General features: G+C 46.8%; 1 protein-coding gene across 1 annotated transcript in view; it reads left to right on the plus strand.

The window, feature by feature from the left end:
- Positions 1-23333, plus strand: part of LOC117042197 (zinc finger protein 658B-like) — a 240752-nt gene that overhangs the window by 2327 nt on the left and 215092 nt on the right. The window contains exons 3-4 of the mRNA XM_033141718.1: positions 587-713; positions 2931-3805. Coding sequence (XP_032997609.1) covers positions 587-713; positions 2931-3805 — 1002 coding nt within the window. The remainder of the gene's footprint in view (positions 1-586; positions 714-2930; positions 3806-23333) is intronic.

A 23333-nucleotide genomic window follows, 5' to 3' on the forward strand; every position in this document is an offset into this window, starting at 1 on the left:
AACAGGGCTGCCTTCAAATGTCTTCTGAAAGTCAGATAGTTGTTTATTTCCTTGACATCTGATGGGAGGGGGTTCCACAGGGCGGGCGCCACTACCAAGAAGGCCCTCTGCCTGGTTCCCTGTAATCTCACTTCTCGCAGTGAGGGAACTGCCAGAAGGCTCTCGGAGCTGGACCTCAGTGTCCGGGCAGAATGATGGGGGTGGAGACGCTCCTTTGGGTATACTGGACCGAGGCCGTTTAGGGCTTGAAAGGTCAGCACCAGCACTTTGAATTGTGCTCGGAAACGTACTGGGAGCCAATGTAGGTCTTTCAAGACCGGTGTTATGTGGTCTCGGCGGCCGCTCCCAGTCACCAGTCTAGCTGCCGCATTCTGGATTGGTTGTAGTTTCTGGGTCACCTTCAAAGGTAGCCCCACGTAGAGCGCATTGCAGTAGCCCAAGCGGGAGATAACTGGAGCCTTCACTACTCTGGTGAGACAGTCAGCGGGCAGTTAGGGGCACAGGCTGCGTACTTAGGGATCACAGCTCTCTCTTTTTAATTGTTCCATTAGTTGCCATGAGCATTTTCTTTTCCTCTTCTTTCCAGGGCCCAGTGACCTTTGAGGAGGTGGCCGTGTACTTCACAGAGGAGGAGTGGGCTCTGCTGCATCCAGACCAAAGATCCCTGCAGTGGGAAGTCATGGTGGAGAATTATGGGAACTTGGTCTCTCTGGGTAACGCTCACCTTTTCGTCTGTTAACAGAAGCTATGCAGTGATAGGTCACAGTGGTCAGGCTATCCTGGTCAAGAAACGGCTGTAGCAATCTTATTCATTGAAGTTGGTGCAAGGCACTCTTAGCCACTGGGCCTCGGGTGATGAGTGGGGGTACAATGCCATCCAAAAGCAGGCAATGGACCAGTTATGCAGACTTAAGAACGTAAGAAGACCCTGCTGGAGCAGGCTGGAAGCCCATTGAGTCCAGCGTCCTGTTCTCATAGGCCAACCAGATGCCTATTATGGGAAACCTGCAAGCAGGACACCCAGCACAAGGGCAACTTTCCCCTCCCGCGGTTTCCAGTAACTAGTACTCAGAAGTATTGCTACCTCTGATGGGAGCCAGAACATATCCATCATGGCTAGTAGCCATCGATACCTGGAGCTCTCCTCCATGGCATTGTCCAACCCTCTTTCAAAGCCATCTAGGTTGGAGGCCGTATAGTTAAAGCTATGGTCCGTATAGTTAAAGCTATGGTTTTCCCAGTAGTAATGTACGGAAGTGAGAGCTGGACCATAAAGAAGGCTGATCGGCGAAGAATGGATGCTTTTGAATTATGGTGCTGGAGGAGACTCTTGAGAGTCCCATGGACTGCAAGAAGATCAAACCTATCCATTCTCAAAGAAATCAGCCCTGAGTGCTCACTAGAAGGACAGATCCTGAAGTTGAGGCTCCAGTACTTTGGCCACCTCATGAGAAGAGAAGACTACCTGGAAAAGACCCTGATGTTGGGAAAGATGGAGGGCACAAGGAGAAGGGGACGACAGAGGATGAGATGGTTGGACAGTGTTCTTGAAGCTACTAACATGAGTTTGGCCAAACTGCGGGAGGCAGTGAAGGATAGGCGTGCCTGGCGTGCTCTGGTCCATGGGGTCACGAAGAGTTGGACACGACTGAACGACTGAACAACAACAACAAGGTTGGAGGCCATCACTGTCTCCTGTGTGGAGTTAGGCCCATAGTTTAATTGTGGGTTAGGCCCATATGAACCAGCCTGGGCCCTGCGATCATCATCCTCCGGAGGCGTTTCTTCGTGTACCATCTCCACGTGAGGTCCGGAGGGTGGCAAAATGAGAACGGGGCCTTCTCTGCACTCACTCCCTGTTGCAGAATGCTCTCCTCGGGGAGGCTTGCCTGGCACCTTCATTATGTGCCTTTAGGCGCCAGGCGAAAAACATTTCTCTCCATTCATAGAATCATAGAATCCTAGAGTTGGAAGAGACCCCAAGGGCCATCCAGTCCAACCCCCTGCCAAGCAGGAAACACCATCAAAGCATTCCTGACAGATGGCTGTCAAGCCTCCGCTTCAAGACCTCCAAAGAAGGAGACTCCACCACACTCCTTGGCAGCAAATTCCACTGTCCAACAGCTCTTACTGCCAGGAAGTTCTTCCTAATGTTTAGGTGGAATCTTCTTTCTTGTAGTTTGAATCCATTGCCCCGTGTCCGCTTCTCTGGAGCAGCAGAAAACAACCTTTCTTCCTCCCTCCTCAAGTGTTTGGCTGATTAACATGCTATGACTTTTAAATTCTGTGTTCTCATTTTGTATTTTTCTGTTGTGAACCACTCCGGTATCTATCGATAAAGGGCAGTATGCAAATTTAATTTGCCCACAGTGTTCTAAGAGTGGAAGAAAAGCTTTTCTCTATCCACTTTCTCCATATGTGCTTCTCCCATATCTCCTCTTATTCACCTTCTCTCTAAACTAAAAAGTCCCACGTGCTGTAACATTCCCTTAAAGGGAAGTCGCTGCATCCCCTTGCCCTTTCCTGAAACTTTTCCAGCTCTGCAATATCCTTTTCGAGGCAACCAGAACTGCACACAATACTTCAAATGCAGCCACACCACAGTTTTGTATAAAAACGTTATGATATAATTGTGATATACAGTGGTAACTTGGTTCTCAAATTTAATCTGTTCGGGGAGTCCGTCAGCTCCTGGAACAGTTCGGAATCCAAGGTGCAGCTTCCAATTGGCTGCAGGAGCTTCCTGCAGCCAACCGGAAGCTGCGGAAGTTGTGTCGGACTATCGGCTTCCAAAGAACGTTCTGGGTTTGCGACGTTCGGGAGCCGATTTGTTCGACAACTAAGCCGTTCAACTACCAAGGTGCCACTGTAGAAGTGAGTTTGGCTTTTGCTTGGTGGCGTGAGGTTCATTTCCCTCTTTCTCCCTTCAGGTGAAGCAATGGAGAGTGGGATTGTTGCCAAACAGCAGAGAAGTGACTTGGAGCCGCGAGAACCGGTTTGCGAGGCGGAGGGTGTCTCGCTTGAAGGAGCCAACTTCCATGAAGCCCCGACGCAAGAAAAACGTTGGGATGGGAACGAAAGGCAGGCACTCCCTCCCTTGTCCGCGGAAAGCATGGCGAGCAAGCCCAGCGTCCGAAGACACCAGAGGATCAGCAACCGGGAGACCCTCCTGGAATGCTCCGAGTGCGGAAAGGTCTTCAACCGGCGCTACAGCCTCACCAGGCACCAGAGAGTCCACACGGGCGAGAAGTGGTGGATCTGCTCGGTTTGCGGAAAGAGCTTCAGCCAGAGGTACCACCTCACCAGGCACCAGCGAGTCCACACAGGGGAGGAGTGGTGGATCTGCACGGTGTGCGGGAAGAGCTTCCGGTGCAGCAACAGCCGCCTGAGGCACCAGAGGATCCACACGGGCGAAAAGCCGTTTGAGTGCTCCGAGTGCGGGAGGCGCTTCAGCGAGAGCTCCACGCTGTACAAGCACCAGAGGGTCCACACCGGGGAGAAGCCGTACAAATGCCTGGACTGCGGGAAGAGCTTCCGCCAGAAGATCAACCTCACCCGGCACCGGACGGTCCACACGGGGGAGAGGCCGTACCCGTGCGCCGAGTGCGGGAAGAGCTTCAGTCAGAGGGTGAGCCTGACTCTGCACCGCACGATCCACACTGGGGAGAAGCCCTACAAGTGCTCGGAGTGCGGGAAGGGCTTCAGTCAGCGGATCAACCTCACCTCGCACCAGAGGACCCACACGGGGGAAAAACCATACCAGTGCTCGGAGTGCGGGAAAAGCTTCAGCCGAAGCAACAGCCTTGCTTATCACTTGAAGCACCACATAAATGTTCAGTGCGTCGGACTTGTGCCGGAAGAGAAACCATAGATCAGTGATAATTTTTGAAACGGGAGAAACTCTGGGGAATTTTTTAGAAATGTTCAGAACTTGAGATGGTGCATTGGTCCTACCATTTAAATGACTTGTGTCTCTGGTGGTCATAGACTCTTAGAGTTGGAAAGATGACCCAAGGGGCATCTAGTCCAACCCTCTGCCGTGCAGGAATCACAGCAAAAGGATCCCTCCAGTGAAGGAGAGTCTACCACAGGAGTCAGCAAACTTTTTCAGCAGGGGGCCGGTCCACTGTCCCTCAGACCTTGTGGGGGGCCGGACTATATTTTGAAGAAAAAAAAAGAACAAATTCTTATGCCCCACAAATAACCCAGAGATGCATTTTAAATAAAAGGACGCATTCTACTCATGTAAAAACACGCTGGTTCCCAGACAGTCCGCGGGCCGGATTTAGAAGGTGATTGGGCCGCATCCGGCCCCCGGGCCTTAGTTTGGGGATCCCTGGTCTACCACCTTCCGAGAAGAAATGTATGATTAATTAGATTAGCTTTCCTAGTCTATCAGACCTAACAGGCAGAGGTGACCGGGCCAATGAACCCAACCAGCATGCAAACCGTCCTCTAGATAATGTACGGGGTTGAGAAATCAGCTGCCCTCACAGGCTTCGTGTTGTCTGGCATTTCACCTTAACATAAAAACATAAGGAGAGTCTTCTGGATCAGGCCAATGGACCATCTAGTCCAGCATCCTGTTCTCACAGGTACCCATAGAAAACCCGCAAGCACAACATCAACTCTCCCCTCCTGTGGTTCCCAGGAAATGGTATTCGGAAGCATTGCTGCCTCCAGCTGTGCAGGCAGAGCAGAGCCATCCATAGCCCGCTCCTCCTTCAAGAATTTGTCTAATCCTCTTTCAAATCCATCCAAGTTGGTGGCCATTCCTGCCTCCTGTGGCAGGGACTTCCATAGTTTAACTGTGCGCTGCATGAGGAAGTTCGTTTATCCTCTTACCGGGTTGTGTCTCGGTGTCAAGGTGGGTCCCAACAGTGGCACTAGCACCATACAAAATTAAGAAATGGACCCTGCTTCGGTCCAAGGTGTGATCCCTTCCTGTTTGCCTCCTCGATCCCCTTTCTTACCTGCTTTGCCACACGGGGGCATTTATTTTGCCGTTGTTTTTCATTTACGTTGCTTTGTCATAACACCAAGGAAGTGGATACCTTTGGGGGCAGAGGTGTAGGGAGTCCTGGCCAAGCAGAGGTTTGCTCAGGAGTCTTTGGTGGGGGACATTTTCACAAAACCGAGCTACACAATGGCAGCTGGATCATCCCCCTGTATCTACCGTATTTTTCGCTCCATAGGACGCACTGGACCATAGGGCGCACCTCATTTTCAGAGGAGGAAACAAGAAAAAAATTTTTTTCTGGTTTTCCTCCTCTAAAAACCCTGTTGTTGTTTTTTGAGGATCAGCTAAAAGTTTTGCAGCTGTTTTTTGCAAAGGGGGAAAAGCAAAGCTCCTTTTGCAAAGGGGGAAAAGCAAAGAGGAAAAGCCCCATTTTTATGGGGTTCAACTCACATTTCTGAAAAATCTTAAGGAAAGGGAGCCGTTTCTACTGTTTCCAGACAGATAATCTAATCAGCCAGTCCCTTGTCACTGGGGAAACAAACAACCTCCCTCTGCAAGCACATTCAACAAAGGAGGGCAGGGCTGAAAGGGAGCTGGGACTCTTATCTCTCTCCCGACCTCTTGCTGATCAGCTGCTGAGCGGGGTCCTTTCAACACTCCCTTTTCTCTTTGTAAAATAAAAAGCACAATCTGCTTTTGGCCCCTGGGCAATTCAGCTCCAGGGACCACCATTCGCTCCATAAGACGCACAGGTATTTCCCCTTACTTTTTAGGAGGAAAAAAGTGTGTCTTATGGAGCGAAAAATACGGTACTTGCTGGACTCTTCAAAGAATTGTTTTAATAGCAGAAGCCATGCTGGCTCTTCTACAGCAAGACTTGTTCTTCTATAAGTTTGGTGGTTCTATGTTTATTAATGCTTCCCATCAGTTTACCCAGAGCAGCTGTTAAGCCTGCAATTTCTCGGATCCCTACATTGCTTCCTATTGAGGCACCTCCTGTAGTTTCCTGTGGAAATCTCATGTCTTTTCATGCCACAAATGCATTCCCTCCCCTCCCCACCCCCAATAATAAAACACGGCCTCGAAGGGGCTCTGCATCTATAGGATCCTCATAGCATGGGGCCTTGTGAAGTAAAACTGGCACCATCACATGCAATTTTTTGGGGAGGGGAATGGATCAGCTGGCTTGAGGGAACACCAAAATTTGCAGCTAAGGACACAATTAAATTTCCAAACAGTAACAATTTTGTTGTTGTTGTTCAGTCGTTCAGTCGTGTCCGACTCTTCGTGACCCCATGGACCAGAGCACGCCAGGCACGCCTATCCTTCACTGCCTCCCGCAGTTTGGCCAAACTCATGCCAGTCGCTTCGAGAACACTGTCCAACCATCTCATCCTCTGTCGTCCCCTTCTCCTTGTGCCCTCCATCTTTCCCAACATCAGGGTCTTTTCCAGGGAGTCTTCCCTTCTCATGAGGTGGCCAAAGTACTGGACCCTCAACTTCAGCATCTGTCCTTCCAGTGAGCACTCAGGGCTGATTTCTTTATGGATGGATAAGTTTGATCTTCTTGCAGTCCATGGGACTCTCAAGAGTCTCCTCCAGCACCATAATTCAAAAGCATCAATTCTTCGGCGATCAGCCTTCTTGATGGTCCAGCTCTCACTTCCGTACATTACTACTAACAATTTACTGCACATTTATTCAGACGCCAGTTAAAACCCCTTAGGTTCAGTGATACCAGCTTTTCAAAGCCGTCAGTCATTTATACCTCCAGTGCCCCACCACCACTCCCTTGCCCATAACCCCACTCTCCTCTTTGGGAAATGCACAACACACCATTTGGGGCCAGGGATAGCAGTGGGGTTGGGAGGACCTGAAACAGCCAAATTTCGGACCTGCGATTCGATGCTGAACGTTGGAGCAGAAGGGATAGGGAATGGAGTGACCTGGGAAAGGGCAGGATTTCGTGGCTGGCTGGACCTTGTGGCTAGGAGGAACCCCGGAAGTCCTGAGAAGGCAGCCAAGAACACCTCAGGTAACTGGCAAAGCTCAAAGGCTTTTGGGTTCATGTGCCATCAGACCCGGCAGATCTTCCGCTTCAAAACCTGGCACTTCCACCAGTTGCTACATGTGCATCCTTTTGGTTAATTTCTTGGAGATGGAGCAAAACACTCAGAATCGGTCCCTGTGCATGTTCCATCGCGTAAGGATGTCAAAGCTTTTGTGTAGAGCGTGATGAGAATATTTAGAAAACCGAGGACACTTGATCACTATTATTTTTACATGGGGTGGGCAGGCTATTCAAAAACACCTGACCTCTTCTACGTGGAAGGGAAGTGCTCTCTGTCATTTTTGGCATACTGTGGACCCTGCTGGAAAACTTGCCGTCTTGTCTTCCTGTGATGCTTTTCTCATTTACTGGATTTCTACTCTTAATTAAAACTGCTTGCCTTCTCCTAACTGAGAAACCCGTGTAAGTGTTAGAGCTTGCCTATATCTATCGATCTAATACCCTAACCTGAGCGGGTGTCATGGTGTTTTTTTTTGTAGGTTGGGTTAATAAAGCCTTCAAATACATCACACCTATTTCCTCGGTAGGGTTTTATTTCCTCCCCATTCATAGTCTCCCAAATGAATCTCCTGATTCCACAGAGGAACGCCAGCAGACCGAGGATTTAAGTGGAAAAGTGGGCCTTTATTTATACAAGCACAGCCTCCTTAAGGATCAGTCACAGAGGCTGGCCCAAGACATTTTGGCACCTGAGGAGAACCACAAAATGGTGTCCCCCTGCCAGGGAAGACGGGGTGAGTGAGTGAGGATCTACGTCGGAAACAAGGGGGGAACGAAGATCTACATTGGGAACGAGGGGGAGGGAGACCAGCTGCCCCTCCTGTTCACCAAGAGGCAGCATGGGCAGGGACGCCACGGAAGGAGCAGATCTGGGTTCGAAGGGGCAATGCCTCGCCTGTTGTTGCCACTGTGGCAGGAGCAGCAGGCGGTGCATTCCTTGGAGGCTAGATCTGCTGCCCCTGTGGACCCTGCCACTTGAAGCGGTTGCAGCCCCTTGCCACATAGGTGGGCCGGCCCTGGGAGAGAGAACGGGAATGTTGGTGGTGAATAGGAGTATAGCATCTAGATCAAGGGAAGTAATAGTACCACTGTATTCCGCTCTGGTCAGACCTCACCTGGAGTACTGTGTCCAGTTCTGGGCACCCCAGTTCAAGAAGGATACTGACAAGCTGGAACGTGTCCAGAGGAGGGCAACCAAAATGGTCCAAGGCCTGGAAACGATGCCTTATAAGGAATGGCTTAGGGAGCTGGGTATGTTTAGCCTGGAGAAGAGAAGGTTGAGGGGTGATCTGATAGCCATGTTCAAATATATAAAAGGATGTCATCTAGAGGAGGGTGAAAGGTTGTTTTCTGCTGCTCCAGAGAAGCAGACACGGGGCAATGGATTCAAACTACAAGAAAGAAGATTCCACCTGAACATTAGGAAGAACTTCCTGACAGTAAGAGCTGTTCGACAGTGGAATTTGCTGCCAAGGAGTGTGGTGGAGTCTCCTTCTTTGGAGGTCTTTAAGCGGAGGCTTGACAGCCATCTGTCAGGAATGCTTTGATGGTGTTTCCTGCTTGGCAGGGGGTTGGACTGGATGGCCCTTGGGGTCTCTTCCAACTCTAGGATTCTATGATTCTATGATTCTATGAATGATGATTGGCTGGGAGTTTGAAAGTGAAGGTTGAATGGGAGTGAGGAGGGAGTTGAGGGCCAGAGCTTGGCGGCTGGTGCCTGGAGTTGGGAGGACCTTCGTGTCATGCGAAAGCTCTGGACTCTCTCTCTCTGCCTTGACTCAGGTGTGTAAATAGATGTGTAAATCACAGAATCGTAGAGGTGGAAGGAGACCCCAAGCGTCATCTGGTCCAGCCCCTACAATGCAGGAACCGCAGCTCAAGCATCCATGACTGACGGCCATTCAACCTCTCCTTGAAAACTTCCAAGGAAGGAGAGTCCACACCCTCCCTGCAAAGGAGACCATTCCACTGTCAAGCTGATCTTAACTGTTAAAAAAAGGGAACTGTTGTAGAGCTTTTCTACTACTATTAAAAAAAAGTTCAGACCAAACTCTCTCGCGCACAAACACATGGCCGATGTCAGACGTAGAGTTGCATCTGCTGTCCCTCACAAACATGTTTTTCTCCAGCTCTGTCGCTTCCCCTCAAACCAAACGTCTCCAGGATGTTGCAGAGATGAGCTTTCTCCCCATTGTAATTACGGAAATCATGGTGATTTTCTATAGCCGAATCCCAAGAGAGATTTCTGGATGTTGACCAGGCATCGGAATCAAGGCCAACATGAGGTTGCTCATTGCATCATTCCTGGGGGAAGAATATCTGTGTTGGAGGCAGAGTGAGTCAAGATTTAGAGCAGGTGTAATTGGGGAAGATGTCTGTGTGATCTTTAAAACCCCTGAAGTCATCAGTGACCTCTAGCTCTATGGGTGATGCCACTACAGCTTTGATCTTGCATGAGATTCCCCTTGCACAAGCTCACAGGAGAGGTGCAGGAGCTACAGCCAGAATGGTATCCCTGCTGCTGCTGCTACTTCTGCTGCTCCTATTGATGCCTCACGGGGTGCTTGGAAACCCTGAGGCAAAATGCCCCCTGAATCTGATCAGGGAAGAAAAGGGAGCACAGAATTACTTCCGGCCTGGAGACTTCCTCGTTAGTGGGGTCATCTCTCCAAAACAATTTTTTGATCAACTTCCATACGTCTTTTCTCGGCCCCCATTAACTAGGTTTGATGAGTAAGTAACTGTATTCTGATGTCTCTTATGCTTCTTTACACACAGAGAGAGAGAGGAGAGAGGAGAGAGAGAGAGAAAAAACATGTCCAGAGGAGGGCAACCAAAATGGTCAAAGGCCTGGAAACAATGCCTTATGAGGAACGGCTTAGGGAGCTGGGTATGTTTAGCCTGGAGAAGAGAAGGTTAAGGGGTGATATGATAGCCATGTTCAAATATAGAAAAGGATGTCATATAGAGGAGGGAGAAAGGTTGTTTTCTGCTGCTGCAGAGAAGCGGACACGGGGCAATGGATTCGAACTACAAGAAAGAAGATTCCACCTAAACATTAGGAAGAACTTCCTGACAGTAAGAGCTGTCCGGCAGTGGAATTTGCTGCCAAGGAGTGTGGTGGAGTCTCCTTCTTTGGAGGTCTTTAAGCGGAAGCTTGACAGCCATCCCTGCTGTGTTGCTTGCTCAGAGGAATCTGATCAGGGATGAAAAGGATGCATTGAGGCGAGGGAAGAAGATGCCAGGACTGGATGTGGTGGTGGTGGTGGTGGGGATAGACTTGTAGGGTGAGCTCTCCATTTCAGCAACTGGGCATCTATGCAAGAAGACAAAGAGACCCCCGAAGCAACTTCAACCTTGGCAACAAGGACCCTTCATTTCACGAACCTTCAAAAAAGAATGTCTTCATTCAGTTTTGTTTTTGGAAAGCTGTGTGTCCCTCTCTATTTTTATTCGTGTGCACCTCACCATTTTTATTCGGAAGCAGGAAATGGATTTTCACCTTGAAACAATGATATGACTCTTCTCACCCCTCACTACAAACATACAAGCTGCTCTTTGGTGATCATATGGTTATTTTCATTAAATGGTGAAGAGCAGTTTCACATTGTTTTTATTAATCTGTTTATTGCAGCGTGTCTGGTAGAAGCTACTGGCACATCTTATCCTTCCTGTTCACCATCCAAGAAATCAACGGTGACCCCAGGATCTTACCGAACACCACCCTGGGCTACAACCTCTATGAGAATTTTTTCGATGCAAGGATGACTTCTGATGTCATGCTAGACCTGCTTTCGGGTGGGGAAAGCAACATCCCAAACTATACCTGTGGAAAAGGGAATAATAACCTGCTGGCTGTTCTTGAAGGGGCCAATTCTGTAATCTCAAAACAGATATCGACCATGTCAGGCATCTACAAAATTCCACAGGTATGAAGGACAGTATAAAATCCCACTTTTTCTCCAGGGGAGTCAAGTTTCTTATCATGAAACCAAAACAAATCACTAATCTCTCCTTTCTCTCACTAGATCAGTCATGGCTTTAATGCTCAGGCTATGGATGATAAATCCCAGTTCCCTTTTGTCTACCGGATGCTCCCCAAAGAAGATACTCAGTCCCAGGGGATTGTCAAGCTGCTCCTGCATTTTGGATGGACGTGGGTTGGCCTCTTTGCTCCAGAAAATGAGAATGGAGAAAGGTTTGTGGGTGCCCTGACATCTCAGATGATCCACCATGGAATCTGTGTTGCCTTCACACATAGGCTAGCAGAAAGCAATCCATATCGATCAGTTGTGCCAAATATGCCAGTTATGATATGGAGACAAATCAATGTATTTGTTTACTATGAGAACACTTACACGGGATGGGCACCAATCATGGCCCTACAACAAAGATTCCACAAAGAAGCTGAGGCAAGAGTTTGGATCACAACAGATTTTCAGGACATCAACTATAATTTGCTTTTGGCTTCAGAGTTTTTCCAGCCCATCCATGGTTCCTTCTCCTTTGTAATGAAGACCCAAAAAAGAACCACACATGACTACTATACACCATCTTCATATCTCCTTTATTGGTTTTGGAGAAAAGCATTTTACTGCATATATTCGAAGCATACCTTGTCTGTGAAAGGTCGGACAAAATGCACCGAGAAGGAGAAGCTGGAGACTCTGCCCCAGGAGGAGCTGGAGAGATCCCTGTCCCAAGACAGCTACAGCACTTACTTCCATGTCCAAGCCTTGGCGCACACTTTACATGCTGCATGTTCATCGAGATCAAAACGGATGCCAAGGATGAGTGGAACAGACAGTTTGGGGTGTCAGAGTCTACAGCCATGGCAGGTATTTCCTTACACCTTTTTCCAAACTTCAATCCATCTTCCTGACTGTGGAATAAAATCTAGTAGCAGGACAAATAATTTGTCCTTTCCTGAGGCAAATCCAATTGATGAGGTTCTTGTGCAGATCGATATTTCTGCCCACCATGGGTATATCAGAAGAAGACCCTCCGACATTCCGATTGTTACTCCCTTGTGCTCTGAGAGAGACCCAGTCATCTTAGCTGAAATTGGTGTGTCCTCATCTCCTCCTCTGTCTCTGCTGGCCTTCAGTGAGCAGCTGCAACACAGACAGAGCAGGAACACAAGCCTTCTGGTCACACACAGGTCTTCCCCACAATGCTGAGATATATACTCATTGATCTTCTTCTGTTTTAATGTTTATATACTGCCCTTGGGTGTGTGTGTGTACACTGGTTGGTTTATAATATATCAACAGAACAGAATAATAAAAAGTGCTGAAAGTTTCAAAACAATACCAACCGTGTATAGTATAAAACAGAAGACAAGAAGAATAGCCATAGCAGGGACCCTTTCCACGTACTGGAAATGCTTATTGAAAGCAAAGATATTAAATAATAGGAACTTTCTAACTTTGTGTCCATGTGCAGAAATTAGCACCAGGGGTGTAACCAGGCAGCGATTATCAGAATTGGCACTGTTTCTATTCTTCTCCAATGTTTCATTCCACTAAGATGTACCAGTACACTGGGATGGAATGACTGGCTCTCAAATTACTGCTAAAAATTCAGTGACAAATCACCCCATATGTTCATTAGCATAAGTCAGGCATAGGCAAACTCGGCCCTCCAGATGTTTTGAAACTACGGTTCCTATCATCCCTGACCACTGGTCCTGTTAGCTAGAGATGATGGGAGTTGTAGTCCCAAAACATCTGGAGGGCCGAGTATGCCTATCCCTGGCGTAAGCGTTGTTCCTGCATTCACGGCTCTTGCCCCCAAGAGCTCTAAGAGCCCTGGCCAGCTAGTCATTACTGCCCAGAGTGGCTGGGGCAACCCAATCAAATGGGTGGGTACAAATATCATCATCAACATCATCCTCTATGTCAGTGGTTCCCACTGGAGGTCCCTGTAACCCACCCAGGGAGTCTGTGGCACAATTCACATAACAAAAACACTCTGCCCGCCTGTGACTCCCAGCAACTTTCATTGCAGCTTCACCCCTTCTTAAGAGCAATCCAGTTTTCTAATACCTCCATGGGTGGAATGCATTTGGATGAGAATGGGGAGCTGCCAGGCAACTATGACATTGTCAACTGGGTGATGTTTCCCAACGAGTCTCGTGCCAGAGTGAAAGTTGGGAGCATCGAGAGAGAGACATACGCTGACACAAAGTTCACTATCAACCCGGATGCTATTTTGTGGCCCCAGAGGTTTAATCAGGTGGGGGAAACATATTATGTATGGTATCTGTTGATATACATTAATTTGTGGAATAATTCACAGAGAACTTGGACTACACTCCTTTGCCCAATGCAGGATGGGAGCTGGCATCCAAGGGGGTCCCCCTCATACCGTGAGCCCTGTATCCATGAAGTGGACATGGAATATCCACATTACATTTTGAAATCTGGAAATTTGAGGTTGACAGTGACACCATGTATAGGAATAGAAAAGAGGAACAATGAATGTTGAAGCAAGCAAGGAAACACACCAAATAAGGGTTTGAGGAACGTGCCAGAAGTCCTGGCAGGGCTAGTGGTCCATGAGATGCTGTTGAGTCCATTCCAAATTCTATCAACCACTTCCATAGACAGAGATTGTCCCCTTGATGCACTTTCCTCTTTTTGTGTTTAGACTGTGCCTTGCTCCAGATGCACCGATAGCTGTCACCCTGGATATTTCAAGGTGATCCAAGAAGGAGAGCCGGTTTGCTGCTATGTTTGTTCCCCGTGTGCAGAAGGGACCATCTCCACTCGGGAAGGTGGGTGAGGGCGTTCCTGGGTGAAGATTCACTAAGAGACTTTTTCAGTTGAGATCCAAGAGCAATTTCTAAACAAGAATCTAGGGCTGGATCTAGACATATTAAAAAAAGTTTCATGAAAACCTGTTGTGAACATCGTAATGGGAAATCACTCTACAGTGTCATCTGGTGTCACAGGGTTATAACGCTTTTTAAATGCTTTTTTAAAAAAACTAAAACAAAACACTGTAGCTGAGTCCCCTTCAGAGTTTGTAACCATCTCCTACAAAGCAAAATACCTTAACTGCCAAAGGTGAAGGTACATAAATTTGTCTTCACCAGGCAAAGAGAGTGGGACAATGAAGACAGCAGAGACACCTCTGCAGGGAGGTCATTGCCTCTCAACCTTGCCTACATCCCAAGGAGATGAAGAGTGAGAAAAATCTTGTGTGACAACTCCATGTCCTTGGAGGAAAGGAGGGATGCAACAGTGGAAATTAAATATACAGTGGTACCTCCGGTTGCGCATGGGATCCATTCTGGAACTCTGGTTGGATCCCGAGGAATTCACAACTGGAGGTGCCTGTTCTGTGCATGCGCACGGCACGGTGAGTGCTTCTGCGCATGTGCGCGGCATGGTAGAGTGCTTCTGTGCATGTGTGCATGGCGAAACACGGAAATATATTTCCAGGTTTGCCACGTGTGTAACCTGAAGGATACGCAACCAAAGGAATGCGGATCCAGAGGTACCACTGTATACACAAATAAAACTAAATCTTCCACATTGTTATTTCCTAACCTCCAGAAGACCATCACCCCCCCAAAAAAGTATTAGAAGCTACATGAATATGGATGCAAGGATTACTAAAGCGACTCTTTTTCTCATTCTCAGATGCAACGCACTGCACCAAATGTTCAGAAGATCAGCATCCAAACAAGGACCAAGTTCAATGTATTCCCAAGATTATCAACTTCCTAGACTACAAAGAGTATTGGGGGATCCTCTTGGCTTCCCTTGCTGTCTTCTTATCCTTAACCGCAGGCTTTGTGTTGGCCATCTTCATTAAATACAAAGAAACTCCCATAGTCAAAGCCAACAACAGGGACCTCTCCTACACCCTCCTCATTTCCCTCCTTCTCTCATTTTTGTCCTCCTTCCTATTCATTGGACGACCAAGGAAAGTGACCTGCCTTCTCCGACAGACCACCTTCAGCCTCATCTTCTCAGTTGCTGTCTCTTCTGTCTTGGCAAAAACCATCACTGTAGTGCTGGCCTTCCTGGCCACTAAGCCAGGGAACAGGGTGAAGAGATGGCTGGGGAAGAGCTTGGCCCACTCCATTGTCATTTCCTGCTCCAGTGTGCAAGTTCTCATCTGTACCATCTGGCTGGGGATGTCTCCTCCATTCCCAGACTTTGACCTGAGCTCCCAGCTTGGAGAGATCATTGTCCAATGCAATGAAGGCTCTGTTGCCATGTTTTACACTGCCCTTGGTTACATGGGCTTCCTGGCTGCCATCTGCTTCACAGTGGCTTTCCTGGCCAGGAAGTTGCCTGGGGCCTTCAATGAAGCCAAGCTGATCACCTTCAGCATGCTGGTCTTCTGCAGTGTTTGGGTGTCCTTTGTTCCCACTTACCTGAGCACCAAGGGGAAATACATGGTTGCCGTGCAGGTATTCTCCATCTTGGCTTCCAGTGCTGGGCTTCTGGGCTGCATCTTCATGCCTAAGTGCTACATTATTTTACTGAGGCCTAATCTGAACATGAAGGAGTATCTGACTAAAGACAACATTGGATCTGTAATAGGGCGAAACTCTAATAAATAGTTTGAAGGAGTCCCCTGCAGAATTGAACTCTCTTGTTCAGGTGTTGGAAGGCGACAGAGTATCTGCTTCCTCTGTCACCTTCTCCACCATATATTTAATTAGGCTTGATTTGGGGCTAGATCCAGGGGGGTATGCCCCGAATTGGCCTGGAATGGGTGGAGTAGGAGCTGTGTGCTACCTCTTAGTACAAGTGAAACACTTACTATAAAATACTAATAAATACTTCATACAGCAGAATCTGGACCAGAACCATGGCTTCCTGTTGGGACAAAACCCATTTCTGGATAGGATCCATTCTACAAAACTGTTATGGTGCAGAAATATGGGGATTTCTAAAATAAAAGAAATAAAGAAAAAAGAATCTGGAAATACCCTGGAATAAATATAGTTGTGTTAATTTTTTTATTAGGGATCAGATCTCCCTCCACCATTGCAGAGGCAATCAGATGTAATGATATAACCCACAGAGTTACAACTAGTAGAGAGAGGGAGAAATTGATCTCTGCAATGACCATAATTTGCAGGGAAAACCTGAAAGAAACCCTTGGAGATGTCATGACTCTGCTTGATTAATTAAGTGGGATGTTGGGATAAAATTAATCTAACAAAATCAAAAAGTATGGTATTGAAGGTTGACAGAAGTCCAAACCAGATGGCAGTAGCACGTACACCTCATTAAAGGAAGCCAATTACTCTGTGCTATGTACTGTAGATATTTATAAACAAGAGGGGTGGGCCATGTACTGTGACCCTCCAGATATTGTGGGAAGACAACTCCCATCGGCCCTGACCATTGGCCATGCTAGCTACTGGGACCTGTAAAAACAAAATCTGGAGGGCACCATGTTCATGACCCCTGTTCTCAAATGGTAAAGGCCAGTCGAAACCCAACTTTCCCTTTGCTAGCCATTTCCCAGAGTGGCTGAGGCAACCCAGTCAGATGGGCTGAGTACAAACAATAAACTATGGTTATTATTATATCATTGAGTTTGCACACACTTTGTTTTTCTCCAGCCACACAGCTGTGCATTGAGTCAGATGGAGGATGCTGCAAGGGGCTTGTTTATTCCCCCTATAACTATCAAAGTCATTGTCATTTATTCATGTTCTTGCCAAAGCACAAAGGGCCGTTAACCTCCCACGACGCTTGCCATTGAGCCTAGCAACATAAACATCACAATCAAGAGCAATAGTAAGTTGCTTTCATGTGTCAAATACCGGTACTCAGATGCCCCTGAGAGCCTGTCAATGTTTGAAGGGGAGGAGAATCTTTCAGTGATATTTTCCATCATGCACTTTAGATCTGAAAGCCCAGCTGGACTCCAACTAGCTGAATTGTTGTTGTTGTTGTTCAGTCGTTCAGTCGTGTCCGACTCTTCGTGACCCCATGGACCAGAGCACGCCAGGCACGCCTATCCTTCACTGCCTCTCGCAGTTTGGCCAAACTCAGTAGTTTGATGCACCTGGATCCACCTGGAGTAGGAACTGGCAAGCCACTCCAGTATCCCTGCCAAGAAAACTCCATGGACAAAGACTAGCTGAATGAGCAGCCCCAATAAAGTTCTGACCTATAGGTCTCTACACACCAAAATAAACTTTGGACTATCCTACCGGTAGAATCATAGAATAATAGAGTTGGAAGAGACCCCAAGGGCCATCCAGTCCAACCCCCTGCCAAGCAGGAAACACCATCAAAGCATTCCCGACAGATGGCTGTCAAGCCTCCGCTTCAAGACCTCCAAAGAAGGAGACTCCACCACACTCCTTGGCAGCAAATTCCACTGTCCAACAGCTCTTACTGTCAGGAAGTTCCTCCTAATGTTTAGGTGGGATCTTCTTTCTTGTAGTTTGAATCCATTGCCCTGTGTCTGCTTCTCTGGAGCAGCAGAAAACAACCTTTCTCCCTCCTCTATATGACATCCTTTTATATATTTGAACATGGCTATCATATCACCCCTCAACCTTCTCTTCTCCAGGCTAAACATACCCAGCTCCCTAAGCCGTTCCTCATAAGGCATCGTTTCCAGGCCTTGGACCATTTTGGTTTCCCTCTCCTGTTTAATATATATTTATGACTATCTGAATAATTTCGACACCAACATTTTTTCTAATCAAATCCATGGTGTTTTTGTAACTTTCTTTAATAAAAAAGGCATGTTGGGGACTTCCTGAACACTGATGCAGCACCTAATCCAGGTAGAATCACATACAATGTGATAAAACAAAAGCATGTGCAGTGCACAGATTATTCTGTCAACCCCCAGCAGAAATTCCTAACATAAAGGTCACAATTGGGGTTCAATGTGCTTGGATTGCTTCCAAGTAGCAAATGGATTTTCACCTTGCAATGAAGATATGCCTTTTCTCCCTCATCACAAACCCAGAGGCCTATATCTGGGGATCAAACCATACACGGCCCCAGTCCAGTATAACTGAAGGAGAGTTTCCTCCTCCATCATTCAACCCAGACACTGAGGTCGCGCTCCCAGGACCTTCTGGCAGCAGCTAGACTGGTGACTCGGAGTTGCCACCAAGACAATATAACACTGGTCCTGAAATACCTACATTGGCTCCCAGTATGCTTCCGAGCATGGTTTTCCCAGTAGTAATGTACGGAAGTGAGAGCTGGACCATAAAGAAGGCTGATCGCCGTAGAATTGATGCTTTTGAATTATGGTGCTGGAGGAGACTCTTGAGAGTCCCATGGACTGCAAGAAGATCAAACCTATCCATTCTGAAGGAAATCAGCCCTGAGTGCTCAATGGAAGGACAGATCCTGAAGTTGAGGCTCCAGTACTTTGGCCACCTCATGAGAAGAGAAGACTCTAGAAAAGACCCTGATGTTGGGAAAGATGGAGGGCACAAGGAGAAGAGGACGACAGAGGATGAGATGGCTGGACAGTGTTCTCGAAGCTACTAACATGAGTTTGGCCAAACTGCGGGAGGCAGTGAAGGATAGGGGTGCCTGGCGTGCTCTGGTCCATGGGGTCACGAAGAGTCGGACATGACTGAACGACTGAACAACAACAACAAATGCTTCCGAGCACAATTCAAAGTGTTGGTGCTGACCTTTAAAGCTCTAAACGGCCTTGGCTCGGTATACCTGAAGGAGCATCTCCACCCCCATCGTTCACCCCGGACACTGAGGTCCAGCTCCAAGAACCTTCTGGTGGTTCCCTCCCTGTGGGAAGTGAGGTTACAGGGAACCAGGCAGAGGGCTTTCTTGACGGTGGCACCCTCCCTGTGGAATGCCCTCCCTTCAGATGTCAAGGACATAAAGAACTACACAACTTTTAGGAGACGTTTGGGGGATGGGATTTCTGTCCCACATATTTACAGCCGTCTTCCCTGGACTTTCTAAGATTATTTCGATTGCCTATGTGGAAGATTCCACATAGGGTCTTCTGCAGGGAATGTAGAATTCAATGGGTGGGGGACCATGAAGGTGTTTGGAGTGTGAAAAAAGATTAAGCTAGACCCTGAAGTTGAGGCTCCAGTACTTTGGCCACCTCATGAGAAGAGAAGACTCCCTGGAAAAGACCCTGATGTTGGGAAAGATGGAGGGCACAAGGAGAAGGGGACGACAGAGGACGAGATGGTGGGACAGTGTTCTCGAAGCTACTAACATGAGTTTGGCCAAACTGCGAGAGGCAGTGAAGGATAGGCGTGCCTGGCGTGCTCTGGTCCATGGGGTCACGAAGAGTCGGACACGACTGAATGATTGAACAACAACAAGCCTTCCTTCCGACTGAAGAATACACACAGGGAAGAGAAAATAATACAAATAGCAGCTAATCCTCACTGTCCTTTAGTAAGGCAATAAGCTTATAAAATACAGCTAACAGCCAAATAATGTATAAACCTTTGCTGCAAAGATACTAAGGATGCTGTCTGCCATTTGAGTTACTTCTCAAAAAGTGTTTCAGGGAAGCGACAGGCACAGGCAAAGATTGTAGAATAATAAAGAGCTTGGAGCATGCGAGGGCAGACTGATGCATTTTTTGTTTTTCAGTAGAGACAAACCACTGAGCTTGCCAATCAGAAGGTCGGCGGTTTGAATCCCCGCAACTGAGTGAGCTCCAGTTGCTCGGTCCCAGCTCCTGCCAACCTAGCAGTTCGAAAGCACACCAGTGCAAGTAGATAAATAGGTACTAGGACAATCAGGACTTTAAGGAAGAATGGGAATTTTTTACAAACTATTTGAAAAAACAACAAAGAGTAAGTCATTGGCAGGTTTTGAATAAACGTACATAATTTTTTTATTAGTAGAATTTGAACAATAAGGGAATGATATGTACAATTGTGTAACATGCAGAAACAATATGGATAAACAAATCAGATAAGGAAGCTGAGGGAAGTCCGGGGAGGCTGGGAGGGAGGGGAGGGGGAGAAGGGGGTAAAATGTAATTGGTTGTAGTATTGACAAAACGTATTGATTTGAATTTTTCTTAATAAATAATCATTTTAAAAAGTTACTGCTGCAGTGGGAAGGTAAATGGAGTTTCCGTGCGCTGCTCTGGTTTCGCCAGAAGCGGTTTAGTCGTGCTGGCCACATGACACAGAAAAACTGTCTGCGGACAAACGCCGGCTCCCTCGGCCTATAGAGTGAGATGAGCGCTGCAACCCCAGAGTCATTCGTGACTGGACTTAATTGTCAGGGGTCCTTTACCTGAACTCCTTGGAGAAAAACTAGAACTCAGCACCGCCTGCTGAAAACAATGGATGATGCTTTGAATACAAACCAAAAGAAGGACAAATAATTTCACACTCTATATGACGTATGGGAGTTTGAAATAAGTAATTATTGTGCTGTGGAAAAAGAAGCGAAATAGAAAGCCACAGGCCTTGGATCCCATCCAAATATGAATATAAATACAGGGGTGGTTTTTGTCCTAACAGGAAGCCATGGTTCTGGTTCAGATTCTGTTGTAAGAAGTGTTTTCTAGTAAGTATTTTACTTACTACTAAGAAGTAGCGCACAGCTCCTCCTCCACCCAACCCAGGCCAATTTGGGGCATACCTCCCTGGATCTAGCCCCAAATTAAGCCCAATTAAATATATGGTTCAGAAGGTGACAGGGGAAGGAGATACTCCGTCGCCTTCCAACACCTGAACAAGAGACTTGACAGGGGAAGGAAACAACAACAACAACAACAACAACAATTTGTACCCCATCCATTTGGCTCGGTTTCCCCAGACACTCTGGGCAGCTTCCAACAAATGCGCTGTTTTGCTTCCACACCTGAACAAGAGAGTTCAATTCTGCATGGTGCTGTTTCAAACTCTTTACAGTGGTATCTTGGTTCTCAAACTTATTCCATTCTGGAAGTCTGTTCCAAAACCAAAGCACACTTTCCCATAGAAAGTAATGCAAATGGATTAATTCATTCCAGACTTTTAAAAACAACCCCTAAAACAGCAATTTAACATGAATTTTACAATCTAAAAAGACCATTGATTCATAAAATGAAAGCTATAAACAATGTACTGCAGTCACACAATCAATCAATCAATCAGTAGCTGAACTGGGTTCCACATAGTCGCCAAAAAAAGAAAAAAGAGCTACAAAAACAAAAATGCAAAATAAATAACAAAAACAGACAGACCTCAGTGTAACTCTCAAAACAGAACTGTGGCACTCAAAACGGAAGTGTGGTACTCAAATCTGAAGCATAAGACTCAAAACGGAGCACGTTCAGCTTCCAAAAAAAGTTTGCAAACTGGAACATTTACTTCGGGTTCGTAGTGTTTGGGTTCCAAGTTGTCTTGAGTACTAAGGCGTTTGAGAACCAAACGTGTTAGACTTCCGCCCTATTACAGATCCGATGTTGGCTTTAGTGTTTTGTAGTCAGATGCTCCTTCATGTTCAGATCAGGCCTCAGTAAAATAATGTAGCACTTTGGGATGAAGAAGCATCCCAGGAGCCCAGCACTGGAGGCCAGGATAGAGAAGACCTGCACGGCTACCATATATTTCCCCTTGGTGCTCAGGTAGGTTGGAACAAAGGACACCCAAACACTGCAGAAGACCAGCATGCTGAAGGTGATCAGCTTGGCTTCATTGAAGGCCCCAGGCAGATTCCTGGCAAGGAATGCCACCGTGAAGCAGATGGCAGCCAGGAAGCCCATGTAGCCAAGGGCAATGTAAAACATGGCAACAGAGCCTTCGTTGCATTGCAAGATGATCTCTCCAGGTTGGGAGCTCATGTCAGAGTCTGGGAATGGAGGAGAGATCCCTAGCCAGGTGGTACATATGAGAACTTGCACACTGGAGCAGGTAATGACAATGGAGTGGGACAAACTCTTCCCCAGCCATCTCCTCACCTTGTTCCCTGGCTTTGTGGCCAGGAAGGCCAGCACCACAGTGATGGTTTTTGCCAAGACTGAAGAGACAGCAATTGAGAAGATGATGCAGAAGGCTGTCTGTCGGAGGCGGCAGGTCACTTTCCTTGGCCTCCCAATGAAGAGGAAGGAGGACAAAAAACAGAGCAGGAGGGAGAAGAGGAGGATGTAGGAGAGGTCCCTGTTGTTGGCTTTGACTATTGGAGTTTCTTTGTATTTAATGAAGACTGCCAACACAAAGCCTGCGGTTAAGGATAAGAAGAGAGCAAGGGAAGCCAAGAGGATCCCCCAATACTCTTTGTAGTCTAGGAAGTTGATAATCTTGGGAATACATTGAACTTGGTCCTTGTTTGGATGCTGATCTTCTGAACATTTGGTGCAGTGCGTTGCATCTGAGAATGAGAAAAAGAGTTGCTTTAGTATTCCTTGCATCCATAATCATGTAGCTTCTAATACTTTCTTGGGGGGTGATGGTCTTCTGGAGGTTAGGAAATAACAATGTGAAAGATTTAGTTTTATTTGCGTATACATTGGTACCTCTGGATCCACATTCCTCTGGTTGCGTATCCTTCAGGTTACGCACACGGCAAACCTGGAAATATTTTCCCGTGTTTCACCATGCACACATGCACAGAAGCACTCACCGTGCTGTGCGCATGCACAGAACAGGCACCTCCAGTTGTGAATTCCTCGGGATCCAACCAGAGCTCCGGAATGGATCCCATGCGCAACCGGAGGTACCACTGTATATTTAATTTCCACTGTTGCATCCCTCCTTTCCTCCAAGGACATAGAGTTGTCACACAAGATTTTTCCTCACTTTTTTTTTTTTAAAAAATAAGAATTTATTGGATTTTAATAATAAGCATACACAAAATACAAATACAAACACTACAAAAACTACAAAACAACATACACACAAACAAAACACTTATTTATCCATCCTTATCCTTTTTATAATCCTAAATTTGGGACTTCCTCACGTCCTCACTTCTGCGTTCATTTCTATTCTTCTTTAGTAACTTTGTAACCTTGTAAAATCTTCTTTCTTACACCTAATCTTAATCTTACAATTATAATCAACATATCTTAAATCTTATTCTTATTGAACAAAACATCAAATTCCACATCTCAACTTCTTTTATCCTCTCTTAACTTAGCTTTCTAATACTGTAGCCTATATTCCTTCTGATTCCAATTTCAAATATTAATAAATCACATCTTATCTAATACCTAAATGTTTCTTCCAGTCTCATACACCGTTTTCCCTCTGGTTTCGGAGTTCCGTGGTCAGCCTTTATAATATCCCCTTTAAGTATTCATCCCTTACCCCACCCCCTCCTGTCCATCGCAACCCTTCCCATTACCTTTCCCATCCCC

This window comes from Lacerta agilis, chromosome 2 (assembly GCF_009819535.1).
Source record: "Lacerta agilis isolate rLacAgi1 chromosome 2, rLacAgi1.pri, whole genome shotgun sequence".
Lineage (NCBI taxonomy): Eukaryota > Metazoa > Chordata > Lepidosauria > Squamata > Lacertidae > Lacerta > Lacerta agilis.